We start from the raw sequence: 14,587 nt of genomic DNA on the forward strand, positions 1-14,587 counted from the left end.
AGAGGCAAAAGCAAGCCCTGAGCCACAAAAAAATGTTGCCTGATATAAGTCAATGGAGGGAAAGCACTTTGAAAATGGCCGCTACCCAGAAAAGGACATCCGCCCATACTAAAGATGGCGCCTGATCGGTGCCAACGATGATAGAAAATGGCCGCTGCCCTCACTCTGAGGCCAAAACAGCCAGCCCTCACCCAAAATGGCGGCCGGGCGAACCACGCAGCAAACGCCTGTACTGGCCCCCACCGAGATCTGCACAGAGCACCCCCAGGAGAAAGAAGTCCCCACACCCCCCCGCATGGCGGTCCACACCACAGGAGCGCCCCCACAGGGGCAGGGAAGGCAAGACACAGAGGGCCATCCATGGCCATGAGGGGAATATTACAGCAAACTGTACATGTACCGCCATCCCCAGAGTGGGCCCACTCAATACCCCCTCAACACCTGTTTCCAGGGACAGAGGGGCAATCGTACTCCCCATCCAGCGAACGTGGGCACCGCTCAGACACGGGAGACCTCCCACCTGGGTGGGGGTGCCGTCAGCCAGGAAGGATGCTAGCAACACCCGGGTGTTCCGAAGTTGAGACATCCCAGCGAAGATAGGAAACTTTGCAGGCTCGTCCCCCGCTTCCAGGGGCACTTTCATTGCGAGGCCTGGGCGTACCAAAAGCCTGCGACGCTCGATGGCAGACTGGGACTCCATAAGGTTCTATATTACCCAGTGCGAGGCCCAGTTCTGCGAATGCTTGTAGTCCTCGAAATTCTGACTAACTAGCGCAGGTGAGAAAAATAAAAAGCTATTTCAAAAGAAAAATCACTTTTTCAGAAAGAAACAGATGGAAAAAACTGAGACACTAGGTCCCAGCAGGGAAAATCTAGCCTACTCCTGATCCTAGGCAGCAAAGAACTGGATTAGAGTGTTACTGGCTGAAGGATATTGGCCAGAGGGACGGCTCCCTGTAGGTGTGTCTGTGTGTTAAAGTTTGTTTGTATTAACAAAATTACTGCCTAGCTTGCTCCTGCGGAGAAGGCCAATACACAATAGTGAAGACTGTATGAGTGGGCGGCGACTGTCAGAGGACGTAAGAGAAAAATCTACATTTTTTTTGCTACAAAATTACTTGGAACCCCCAAACATATTTTTAGAAGAGACCATATAGCAGCGGTAAAAATCTACCTGAACAACATGGGAGAAATTCAAAAATCACCGGGCAGTGTTGCCTCCTTACCTGGTATAAACCTCCAATTGCCATACTACCGTGTTGCAATAGCGTGCATTTCACGTCAATCATGGGTTTAAATCAGGTAGTGAGGAGAGAACATATCTCCTCCTCACCACCTGTCAAACACACTTGGATCGCTTTTGAGGGGAGCCGCAGTGCCTGCTGCACTTGTGTATAGGCCCTTAGTTGAATTCAGCAGCAGCAACCTTAAGGCTTGTTTACACGTAAAGCGGATACTGCTGTTGAGTCAAAGTTTTACAGCCCCCTACCCTCTTTAGAGGCTGAGGGAGCAGCCAAAAGGTGTACACGTGCCACAGCAGGAATTAAGCCCATTGTTGCTTTTAGTGGGTGAAATTAAATGAAAGTGCGCTGATAATATATTTTAGTAAAGCTGCAACCAAGAAACTGTGCCTAGTGAAAAATATGTGAATGGTGGTTGGTGCGCTAAACAAGAAAAAGTAACTGTATTGCTCAACTGTTTAAATATAAAGTGACTCTTCAAAGGTGAAGTGTATATAAATAATCACAATTCATAAATGGTTTCAAAATGACAACAAAATTTTCATAAGGTGATTCAAAACAAAAAGTCCATCATGTGATAACAAAATGGTGTTCTGAAGTGACGGTGCTTGAAGTAATATTCCAAAAAGAGTGAATTCCACGTGAATAAAGATCCCAACACCAGCTGCTAATCCTGCTTACCAGACATATGCATCTCTTAGGCAATATGACACCACAAAGGCATGCAGATCCACCCTGGTGTAACCACACAAATGAGCCTCTTACCAGATATAACAATATATATGCTCATTGGATGTCTCCTCTAGTTCAATCAGGAAGTGGTGTTGGTTATCTGCTTGGCTATACCCAGATCACCGGAATATGTACTCCTCTTAATATATACTCCTCTTGTTGACTCCAAGGGTTACTGCACTTCTGTCTGTATTATTTACATGTGCCTGTACAATCTGCAATGCTAAACTGATAACCTATAGGGGCTTTTAAAGTGCCAACTACGCAAAATATAAGGTACTCACTATTTCACGGGTGCGTGCAAGTTTAAGGTTCGACATGTTGGGTATCTTTTTACCGGGTGCAACCTCATCTTTTATATTTGATCAAAAAATTGGGTAATACATTGTGTATATTTACTTTCATGTATTTTTTATTGAAATTTTGTGTTTCCTAAACCTTTGCAGTAATATCATGTGATATAAAAAAAGACCACCATTTTATTCTCTAGGGTGTCCTCTTTTTTGGGGTTTTTGCAAATCTTTAAGCCTAAAATGAATTTGTAAACGTGTACAAAAAATGCAAAAGGCTTTAAAGGTACAACTGCATAAATCATAAACATGACACTGGTTTGGAAGGCATACGCACTTTGACATAGGTAAGCTGCCGCTGACTTCCTTGGTTTTCCTTCCCTCCTCCAAGGGTTTCAAGTTGAGCAGAGATGTGACTTCAGCATTTCCGTAACCCAAGAAGGTGATGGCTGCGGTGCCGTTCTCTTCATCTATCTCCTCGATCTCGGCTTCGTACCACCTGTAAAGAGATCATGGCTGTAAGCATGTGAGTAATGGCCTGTAACATGGCATGACGCCAACATCACACAGTGCAAATCAAGAGCCCGATCCCCCTTGTCTGCAGATACCCACTTAACATCAATGTGAAAGTATACATTATAACAAAACCTTTTTTCCCCCCCTCTACTATTGGTTAACCACTTCAGTTCCGGAAAATTCCCCCCCCCCACCTCTCATAACATGGGCATTTTTTGGGATACCACACTGGTACTTTAAGGGCCCTTTCACAAGGGTGCTCCGTATGTCCGCAAATCATCCTATTTTTTTTTGCGGATGATTTGCGGACATAATGTATGTCAATGGGATTGCGGATGTCAGTGGATGACCATCCGCTGACATCTGATTTTCTTCCTTTCAGTTCTGTTCAGTTTTTTGGTACGGAACAGAACCCTATTTTTCCTCCGTTAAAAAAACGGAAAGGAGGCAAAATCGGATGTCAGCGGTGTCATCCGCAATGCCCATAGACTTACATTATGTCCGTATACAGTGGGTACGGAAAGTATTCAGACCCCCTTAAATTTTTCACTCTTTGTTATATTGCAGCCATTTGCTAAAATCATTTAGGTTCATTCTTCTTCCTCATGAATGTACACATAGCACCCCATACTGACAGAAAAACACAGAATTGTTGACATTGTTGCAGATTTATTAAAAAAGAAGAACTGAAATATCACATGGTCCTAAGTATTCAGACCCTTTGCTCAGTATTTAGTAGAAGCCCCCTTTTGATCTAATACAGCCAGGAGTCTTTTTGGGAAAGATGCAACAAGTCTTTCACACCTGGATTTGGGGATCCTCTGCCATTCCTCCTTGCAGATCCTCTCCAGTTCTGTCAGGTTGGATGGTAAACGTTGGTGGACAGCCATTTTTAGGTCTCTCCAGAGATGCTCAATTGGGTTTAAGTCAGGGCTCTGGCTGGGCCATTCAAGAACAGTCACGGAGTTGTTGTGAAGCCACTCCTTTGTTATTTTAGCTGTGTGCTTAGGGTCATTGTCTTGTTGGAAGGTAAACCTTCGGCCCAGTCTGAGGTCCAGAGAACTCTGGAGAAGGTTTTTGTCCAGGATATCCCTGTACTTGGCCGCATTCATCTTTCCCTCGATTGCAACCAGTCCTCCTGTCCCTGCAGCTGAAAAACACCCCCACAGCATGATGCTGCCACCACCATGCTTCACTGTTGGGACTGTATTGGACAGGTGATGAGCAGTGCCTGGCTTTCTCCACACATACCGCTTAGAATTAAGGCCAAAAAGTTCTATTTTCGTCTCATCAGACCAGAGAATCTTATTTCTCACCATCTTGGAGTCCTTCAGGTGTTTTTTAGCAAACTCCATGCGCGTTTTCATGTGTCTTACACTGAGGAGAGGCTTCCGTCGGGCCACTCTGCCATAAAGCCCCGACTGGTGGAGGGCTGCAGTGATGGTTGACTTTCTACAACTTTCTCCCATCTCCTGACTGCATCTCTGGAGCTCAGCCACAGTGATCTTTGGGTTCTTCTTTACCTCTCTCACCAAGGCTCTTCTCCCCCGATAGCTCAGTTTGGCCGGACGGCCAGCTCTAGGAAGGGTTCTGGTCGTCCCAAACGTCTTCCATTTGAGGATTATGGAGGCCACTGTGCTCTTAGGAACCTTAAGTGCAGCAGAAATCTTTTTGTAACCTTGGCCAGATCTGTGCCTTGCCACAATTCTGTCTCTGAGCTCTTCAGGCAGTTCCTTTGACCTCATGATTCTCATTTGCTCTGACATGCATTGTGATCTGGAAGGTCTTATATAGACAGGTGTGTGGCTTTCCTAATCAAGTCCAATCAGTATAATCAAACACAGCTGGACTCAAATGAAGGTGTAGAACCATCTCAAGGATGATCAGAAGAAATGGAAAGCACCTGAATTAAATATATGAGTGTCACAGCAAAGGGTCTGAATACTTAGGACCATGTGATATTTCAGTTTTTCTTTTTTTAATAAATCTGCAACAATGTCAACAATTCTTTGTTTTTCTGTCAGTATGGGGTGCTATGTGTACATTCATGAGGAAGAAGAATGAACTTAAATGATTTTAGCAAATGGCTGCAATATAACAAAGAGTGAAAAATTTAAGGGGGTCTGAATACTTTCCGTATCCACTGTATCATCCGCAAACGGATGGGATGATATGAGGACATACGGAGCGGATGACATAAATGTCATTCGCTCCGTGGAAAAAAAAAAAAAAAAGGACCGGAGCGGAGCCAACAAACTGAACGGCCGTGTGAAATAGCCCTTACTGACAGACAACGTGCAACGCTGTATCTAAATGGGATGCATGTCCCCTTTCCCCCCACAAATATAGTTTTCTTTTGGTGGTATCTGATCACCTCTGCGTTTTTTTCTTTGGTTTTTTTTTGCATTATAAACATAAAATATAAATTTTGAAAAAAAAAAAAAAAAATTTTAATTTCTGCTATATATGCAATAGAAAAAAAAATGTAAAAAAAAAAAATTCTTCATAAATGTAGGCCAATACGTATTCTGCTACATATTTTTGGTAAAAAAAAAATCCCAATAAACGTATATTGATAGGTTTGCGCTAAAGTTACTATAAACTGTCTACAAACTATGGGATATTTTTTTTATTTTTATTTTTTATTAGTAATGGCAACGTTCAGCAACTTATAACAGGACTGCCATATTGCGGCGAACAGTTGGGACACCAACTGACACCTTTTGGGGACCAGTGACACGAATACATTGATTAGTGCTAAAGATATGCACTGTCACAGTACAAATGGCACTGGCTGGAAAGGGGTTAACATCAAGGGCGATCAAAGGGTTAACCTTGTGCCTAGCCAGTGCTTGTGTAGTGTGGGGGGGGGGGGGGGTGCTTTGACTAGGGGAAGGCATTAATCTATGTTCCTGCAATGCCTTCCCTACTGACAGAACGGTACTCTGCCTTGTTTCCATAGGCAGACTGCCATTCTGCCTTTTTAATGAATGATCAGCAGGTGCCGGCGGACATTGAGTCTGCAGTACCTGCAGAACTCGGGAGCAGGTCACTGGCAGCACATGTGCGCGCCCTAGACCCGGAAGCGTCAGATAACGTACCCTGCCGCAGTATATGTACGGTGGGCGGTCCGCGAGTGGTTAAAGTAGGCTAGGAGGTCATGTTTTTACTGCTATTGGGAGCTCCGTTCAGTTTGCTTCGGGAACCATCTGCGCCACATTTGAAAAATCAAAAGCATTTAAAAAACACCAATCGTGTTTTACAAGCTTTTAAGGGCAGAGGAGGGATTTGGGGTCTTATACCCCAGATCTCTCCATAAAGATTACCTGTCACAAGGATGTTAACAATCCTTGGGACAGCAATAAAAGTGATAAAAAATATATATATATATCAGTGCCTCTGTCCTCTCATGCTCGTTTGCAAATATGAACGCACGTGTCTGTCCCGTAAGCACGCAAACAGCGATTTCCCCACACATGCGAGGTATCACCACGAACATCAGATCATGGGATGTAATTCTAGCACCAGACCCCCTCTGTAAATCCAAAGTGGGAACCTGCAAAAGCTTTTAAATTGTTACCTATGGATAGTAAAATTTATGTTGTTTGTGGCCGTTGCCCAGGCGTGCGCAATTTTAGAGCGGCTGGGCCAAATTTGGACGAGGAGGGCGTACGCCCATGTTTTGTCTTGCCTAGGGCAGCACAAAACCAAAGTACACTACGGCCTATACTGATGATTACCCTGCATTCTTTAGATACACCCTTTATAAAACAAGCAATAAAATCAGCATTTCTTCTAGGCAACAGTTGAGATAGTGTTCCCTGCATGCAATCTACAGAGCTAACACAATGTTACAGCCACAACAGACCAAGCACATCTTACCGGCTCACAAGTACATCATATGATAAACCAATACTATGCAGCCTGCCACTTACTGTCCATCTTCCGTCCATACGGACATACAACGTTCCCCCACTTTCCAGACCTGGCTGCCACCAGCAGAGGCTGGATCATCTGAATCATCAGGGGTTTCCGAGGGTTGTGAGGCGAGAAGGTCTTTAGTCAATTCAATGACTTCCTGAAATTATATAAAAAAGTAGAGACTGTGCAGATTTGTGGTTGAAAATAAACTCATCAATTCGGGTAGTTCCAGACAGCAAGGAAGCGGAAAACTGAGGGCAATCTGATGGTTCCTTTACAAATGGAAGGTCTGCTGATTGTCTGTAAAGCAGCCTTTGCAGTAAAATGTCCACTTACAATATCTGGACCCCCCCCCCCCATCACAAATCACTTACTACTGCTAGGTGTAAAATGTATCGTTAAGATTTATATTTACCTCACCACACCTAGGCGAGGATGAGCAAGATCCTGGAGAATACAGAGCAGCCAAAAACTCGCAAGACTCTTTTGCAATGGACTGGAGTGTCTTATTGTGAGATTTTGCCTGTTCTGCATTTCCTGGAAAGATGGTGACACCAAGCAGAACACACGGGTAGGGCAAGCACGTAAGGCCAATTATTATTTTTTTCCGTACAGGTTCATTTTACACCAACTAATAGTTTATTTACAAAGGAGAAGGGGGCCCAGGCAATCTGAGTGTCCTTTGCATTGTACTGCAATTTCCACTTTAAAAATCCCACAGCCTGGAAAAAATGAAGGTCAGGATTTTTGCCAGCGATTATAAAAGTATGACCTTGCCAATCAGCCTAATAAAATATTTAAACATTTCAAAAATTTTCCACAAGGTTCCTGATGTAATGATTAAGGCTCCTCACATCGTATACAGCAAATTCAATTTAGCATTCCAAGAGTGCTGTGCTATTAAATTATATATATATATATACACACACACACACAGTATTTCACAAAAAGAGTACATATCCGAGGTTCTGTTTCTGCTCTGTCCAAAACTGAAAAGAAAAGTTAGATAGATAGATAGATAGATTCATACACATTATATATATATATATATATATATATATACACACACACACACACAAAAAAACTTTTCTTTTCAGTTTTGGACAGAGCAGGGAAGAAACAGAACCTCAGACGAATCTGTATTGCTTTAAACCCCCCCCCCCCCCGGCAAAATTTAGGCTGTTCTTTGCATCCGTATACAGGCAGTCCCATTCTGTCATGTCTATTGGGATGCACGGACACAGCTGCTGCTCCCAATTTTACATCCGTGCAGATGCATGTCCCCAGACACAGACAGTGTTAAGTTCAGGGTCACGCACCCACTAAGATGTCCAATAGGTAGCCGCAGCTGTTGTGTCTCTGCAGCCACTGTGTCCCAAAAGACATAAATGGGACTGCTTGCACGCAGATGCACGGGACACACATGCAGCCAAAAATGGCCCATTGCACAGATGTATGTTTAAGTACACCGCTGTAAATGAGGCCATACCCTCTCTGTTTCTCCAGGTGATCACTGCCCATGCAGACTCTTGCCAGTCAGGTGGAAGCATTCGGGCGGCTGCACAGTGCAGCTTCCACACAACCCGGTACTGGCACCACCTGCCATGTATTCTGGGCACTGCTTGCCCATCTGTGGGCTCAGGACCGACATTGCGGGTGGAGGGGAGGTTGAAGAGCAGAGACACGTCCGCTCTTTCCCCTTCTTGCTGTGACCTGGAAAGTGACGTGTATGACGTCACTTCTGGGTCACCCGTCACTTTCCGAGGCTAGCATAGCCGGGAAGGATTGTATTTCAATGTGATTTGCACTGCATTACATTCAGTGGAGCTAGAAGGAGACATCAGGGTCTTTTAGACCCTGCATGTCTCAATAAAGAGAAACTGTCACTTAAAAATAAATCACATAGGGGACTTGAAACATTTTTTTTATTTTATATAAAAAAATCGTTACACCCAACCACCTAAATTCCCCCCCCCTCCCCCACAAATTTGGAGGCCCCCCCCTGCCCACAAATAGTATGACTGTAAATGCACGTGTCGAGGGCGCCTACATGCTTTTATTGTGATACATGTTACATATCGCTGTGCACGCCAGAGTGAGAGCAATAATTCTAGCATCAGACCTCCTCTGTAACACTAAAAACTGAGGACCTAAAGGGGGGCTTCTGAAGAGTCGCCTATAGAAAATATAGGGTATTAAAGTATGTTGCCATTTCACGGGCGCACGCAAATTTAGGGGTTGACATGCTGGTATCCATTTACTTGGTGCAACCTTGGCCTTTATAGTTTAACAGAAAAGGGTTTTTCTTTGCCCTAAAATTCACTTTAGTGTGTTTACTAGACCATTGCGGTAAACAACAAAAATGGAACCCTCTATTTTATTTTCTCTAGGGCAGTGATGGGGAACCTTGGCACCCCAGATGTTTTGGAACTACATTTCCCATGATGCTTTTGCACTCTGCAGTGTAGTTGAGCATCATGGGAAATGTAGTTCCAAAACATCTGGGGTGCCAAGGTTCGCCAGCTCTAGTGTGTCTGACTTTAGAAAATATATGTTTGGGGGTTTTAATGTAATCTTCACGTCTAAAATTATTATTTTTAAACGGGTTAAAAAAAAAAAAAAAAAAAAAAGGCTCTTGCAGCGAAAAGGTTAAAGTGAAAAAAGAAAATGAGAATCATCCATGTATTCTTATATAGAGAATTTGTTTTTCGATGTTCCCCAGACACACACTTTAGGATCACACGTGCTTCTTATACACAGATGGACACAAACAGAGGCTTTCACCACTATTAAAAGGAATACAACTCTATAGGCGCCTTTGTGGCGCACACTTACCGTTAAATCCTTTTTCAGTTTCAGCAAATCCTCATTGTCACCATCAGCGGTTAGCGCTGCCTCCACCTGCTGAAGCTGGGCTTTGTATCCAGCCAACTGCTTTGCGAGTTCTTCAGCCATCTGTACAAATAAGCATTTATGATTTTTTTTTCACGTTTTGTTAAAAGTTTGTATGCAAAGCAGTTACTTTCAATGCCAAGATCTCCATGTTGTAGCATTTGACCCCAGCACTGTGCAAATACAGCACTGGGTGGGACAAATATACAAAAGAAGAGGTTATATAGGATATGGGGCGGCTAAAAACTCAGATAACCACTTAAGCCCCGGAAGATTTTACCCCCTTCCTGACCAGGGCCTATTTTGCGATTCGGCACTGCGTGAATTTAACGGACAATAGTGCGGTCGTGCGACGCTGTACCTAAACCAATTTAACGTCCTTTTTTTCCACAAACAGAGCTTTCTTTTGGTGGTATTTGATCACCTGTGCGATTTTTTAATCATGCAATATAAACATAAGAGCGACAATTTTGCAAAAATAATATTTTTCACATTTTTTTTATATGAAATTCCCCAAAAGAAAATATTTAAAAATCAAAATTTTTTTAACATTTTAGGCCAATTTGTTTTATGCTACATATGTTTGGTAAAAAAAAAATCGCAAAAAGCGTATTTTGATTGGTTTGCGCAAAAGTTATTGTGTTTACTAAGGGAAAGATTTTTGTCATTTTTGCTGTTTTTTATTTTTAACGAGTAATGGCGGCGATCTGCGATTTTTTTTGCGGGACTGCGACATTGCGGCGGACAGATCGGACCCCTGACTGACATTTTTGAGGTTACCAGTGACATTACTACAGTAATCAGTGCTATACATATGCACTGTTACTGTAAAAATGACACTGGCAGTGAAGGGTTTAACTTTTTTTGAGAGGGAGGGGTTAAGTGTGTCCCTAGGGGCGTGATTCTAACTGTGATTGGATGTGGCTTGATGTGTAAGAACAGTGATCAACGGTCCTACATAGTAGAACCGTTTGATCTCCATTCTTACACAGGGGAGAATGACAGGCAGCTTTGTTTACATTAGCCGCCTGCCTTTCTCCCGCTGCAACGGACGATCGCGAGTGACCGGCGGACATCGTGTCCGCCGGTGCACACGCACGGGGGGGGGGGGCGGGTCCGCGACCGAGCGGGAGCGCGCCTTCGGGGGCGCGCGCTCGCTCCCTAGAGCCTCACAGGCTAGCGACGTAGTCCTACGTCGCTTTGCCTGTGAGGGGCTGACCGCCGCAGTAAATAGTCGGTCAGCAAGCGGTTAAAGCTGAACTACTGGAATTATACAAAAACTACTATATTAAATGGGCCCCAACACTGCAAGTTAAATGCTTGTTTAGTGTAGGGGAGAGCAGAGATAAGCGGTATTATTTACCTCCATCCCGCGGTCCAGCAAGCTCTAGCGCTGTTCTCTTCTGCCCGAAACTCCGAGCTGTTGGCCGTCCCTCAGCTGGAAGCAACGAAAATGTTTTCGTCGGCTGAATGTTTTCAAAGATGAAAACTCAACAAAGTCAATTGACGAAAACTATGACAAAAATCAATTCTAATTTTCGTCAACGAGCGAAAATGTGAGGGAGGGACATTTACCCACCTGAACTTCCACTTTCCTCAGGGCTTTGCCCCTGAGGAAGCCCCCCAGTCCCCTGACTATCGGCAAGCTGTATTGGAAGAGAGGCGCAGGCTCCCATCAATCCTTTCCCTTACCTATGCAGTTCCACATTTAGTGTCCCTACACATGATGCGCCGTCCATCGTGGTCCGTTCTGCTCGGGGGGGGGGGGTGGATCCGCCGATCAGGCGGATGACAGCTCTGTCTCCACTCTGTGTGCAGAGACGGAGCTGCCAGCAGACACCCGCTGTCCTCTATGGGGGAATAGGATGAGAACGGTCCGCCTGTCCGCTCTCATCCAATCCCCTGGACGGATGGAAAATAGGGTTTCCATCCGTTCGGATTTCACAGACAGGATCGGAATCGGATAGCAGCGAGAGGTCTCCGCTGACATCCGTTGCCCCCATAGGGATGCATGGAGCATCTGATCAGGTCTGCCTGGAAAACTGACAGGCAGATCTGATCGGATGGTTCGTGTGAAAGGGGCCTTGCACTCATTCACGCTCTGGCACCCTCTGCTGGCCTTTTCTAAATCTGCAACGCAATTCCATCAATGAAGAGAGATAACACCACTCAGGCTAGTCAAAGTCCACGGTTCAAGGTGGGTGCTGAACCTCGGCTCGCCACCAGAAGCACGAAGGAAGAAAATGGTCGCACACCACCACGGAATCCATGGTGTGTGACCATTTTCTTCCTTCACAATACAATTCCATCCCCAGCCTATATTAATAGCACATTAAAAGTTTAAACATGTATTGCACTATTCCATAAGAATAAGTAGGGGGTATCTACTAAGCTTCTGGAAGAAAAAAAAAATTAAGAAAAAAAGGCTTTTCCTTTTTTTTTCCCCCTTAATATTCCATGTTGGTAATATATTCAGGCAATATTTTTCCTTTTTTTTTTTAAAGTTGCACTTATGTTTGTCAAAAAACATTATTTTTGTTTATGAGACTTGGTTTTATTCCTAAAGACGTCATATCACAAAGGTAAATCTGTCTGTAGTGTATGTGCCAACCTTATTACCATAAAATAATAATGTAAATCGATTTTTACTCTAGTATATAATGGGTTTGGCATTTCTAGAGAAAGGCTTAGCCACTTCAGCTCTGGAAGGTTTTACCCCCTAATGACCAGGCCACTTTTTGCAATACGCCACAGTTACTTTAACTGACAACTGCTCGGTCAATGCTGTACCCAAATAAAATTGATGTCCTTTTTTTCCCCACAAATAAATAAATAAATAAATAAAAAGAAGAGCTACAATTTTGAAAAAAAAAAAAAAAAAAAATTGTACTTTCTGGTATAAAACAAACATATCCAATAAATAAAAAAAAAAAAAAAAAATCAAATTTCTTCTTCAATTTAGGCCAATATGTATTCTGCTACGTTTCTATACATAAAAAAAAAAAAAAAAAGCCCAATAAGCGTATATTGATTGGTTTGCGCAAAAGTTATTGCATCTACAAACTATGGGATAATTGCTTAGCAGAAACACAGGATCTCTGTCTTCCCTACTAACAGAACGGTGATCTGCCTTTTTTACATAGGGAACCTCGGGAACGATCACAAGGTGCGGCAGACATCAGGTACACAAGACCCGCTGAGTGACTCCCTCTCTGTGCCTAATCACAGCAGGAACGGGTGCTTAGCGGCACACCCGCACACCCCAGACCCAGAAGTGTAGAAGACGTACTGGTACATGATTCTGCACACAGGAGGGAGCCCCCCCCCCCCCCCCAGTAAATGTATGTGGGGCAGTCGGCAAGGGGTTAAATAATACTTTATAGTTTAACTAAACCCATTAGATTTTAGTTGACTAAAATACAACTAAAACAAAACAAATTTATATAACTAAAATATGACTAAGACTAAAATGGTAAAAGACTGACTAAAACTAAAATAAAATTTGATGTCAAAATTATCAGAGGCTGGAAGAGCCTAAAGGGCCATACACACTATAAGATTTTCGGAAGACTTTTTCCTTCAGATTTACCTTTTCTATGTATTGCAAGGGCCTGCCAGATTGCATACAAATTGAAAGTGTTTAGGTTTGACCTCATATTATATGGTTTTGGTAAATCTAAAGGAAAAAGTCTTCAGAAAATCTTATAGTGTGTATGGCCCATTAGAAAGGTGCATGGATGTAGAGAGCCTGCTGGAGCCAGGAATAATCCTACTTTCATGCTGCTCTGTAGAAAAAATCACGGTTTTTACTGTGTTTTAGATGCATTTCTGGTTGCCTGCACCCATAAAAAATAAACATCGGATCCCAAAAAATGCAAATGCAGAGCGTTTTTGATACGTTTACCATTCATTTCAATGGGGAACTCTGCATTTTTGGTGCGCTTTTCAAAACCGCACCAAAGTTGTGGCATGCTGGACTTTTTTTTTTAAAACCCACCGCACCCACAGCGGCGGGAAGAGTTCCAAAGGATTAATTGGGAAATATTTTCATTGCATTTTTCTTGCAGGTAAAAAACGCAAGAGAAATGCATCAGCGTGAAAGGGCTCTAGGGCTCCATTTACACCTATGCAAGGGCTATGCCCCACACCCTCTCTCTACTCATTGGCTCACTGACTTTGATTGACAGTAGCGGGAGCCAATGCACCCTGCTGCTGTGTCTCAGCCAATAAGGAGGGAGAGACCCGGACAGCAGAGTCTCTCATACAACATCGCTGGATTGAGATGGGGCTCAGGTAAGTATTAGTGGGCTGCCACACACAGAAGTTTTCTTATCTTAATGCATAGAATACATTAAGATAAAAAAAAACCTTCTGACTTTACAACTACTTTAAGCTCCCTAAAAATAGTTTCCCTCCTATGCTAGAATCACCACAGAGGTATTCGTATATCGCTGTCATATCTCCTCACAAGCGTCTCTTCTCCGGGGAGAATACGTTTAACGCTTGCATTCTTTCCTCCCAACTAAGGTACTCCTCCTCTGGATTATTTCCAGTTCCAGCACATCTGTCTTGAGGACTGGTGACCAGAACTGGACGACATATTCAAGATGTGTCCCGACCATAGTCTTGTAGAATTATAGTGTTATCTCTTGAGTAAATCACCTTTTTTTATGCATGCTAGGAATTGCATGCCATTGCTGAGCTGGAGATCTACTAAGACCCCTAGATCCTTCATCTCCCCCAACGGTTCCCCCCCCCCAGTGAATAACTTGCATTCACATTTTTGGCCCCCAAGTGGATTACTTTACATTTCTCAACAATAAACTTTAGTTGCCCATCCCTTTATTTTATTGAGGTCTTCTTGTAAGGTTTCTATATCCCGATGTAAAGTCATTGCGCCCTGCTTTGTATTGTCAGCAAAACACTTTTTATTCATATGAATAAATTAAACAGAATTGGTCCCAGGAGAGCATACCCCACTTTCCAGACCATTCT

The 14,587-nt window shown here is 43.4% G+C and overlaps 1 protein-coding gene across 2 annotated transcripts in view; it reads right to left on the minus strand.

Moving 5' to 3' along the window:
- The window catches only part of SMNDC1 (survival motor neuron domain containing 1), a 45,228-nt gene that overhangs the window by 24,449 nt on the left and 6,192 nt on the right, over positions 1-14,587 (minus strand). For both annotated transcript variants that reach the window (XM_082269187.1, XM_082269188.1), the window contains 3 exons: positions 9,536-9,655; positions 6,715-6,857; positions 2,601-2,762 (listed from right to left, as the gene is read on the minus strand). In XM_082269187.1, coding sequence (XP_082125313.1) covers positions 2,601-2,762; positions 6,715-6,857; positions 9,536-9,655 — 425 coding nt within the window. The remainder of the gene's footprint in view (positions 1-2,600; positions 2,763-6,714; positions 6,858-9,535; positions 9,656-14,587) is intronic.

The sequence above is a fragment of the Pelophylax lessonae genome (assembly GCF_965119305.1).
Source record: "Pelophylax lessonae genome assembly, chromosome: 9".
Taxonomy (NCBI): domain Eukaryota; kingdom Metazoa; phylum Chordata; class Amphibia; order Anura; family Ranidae; genus Pelophylax; species Pelophylax lessonae.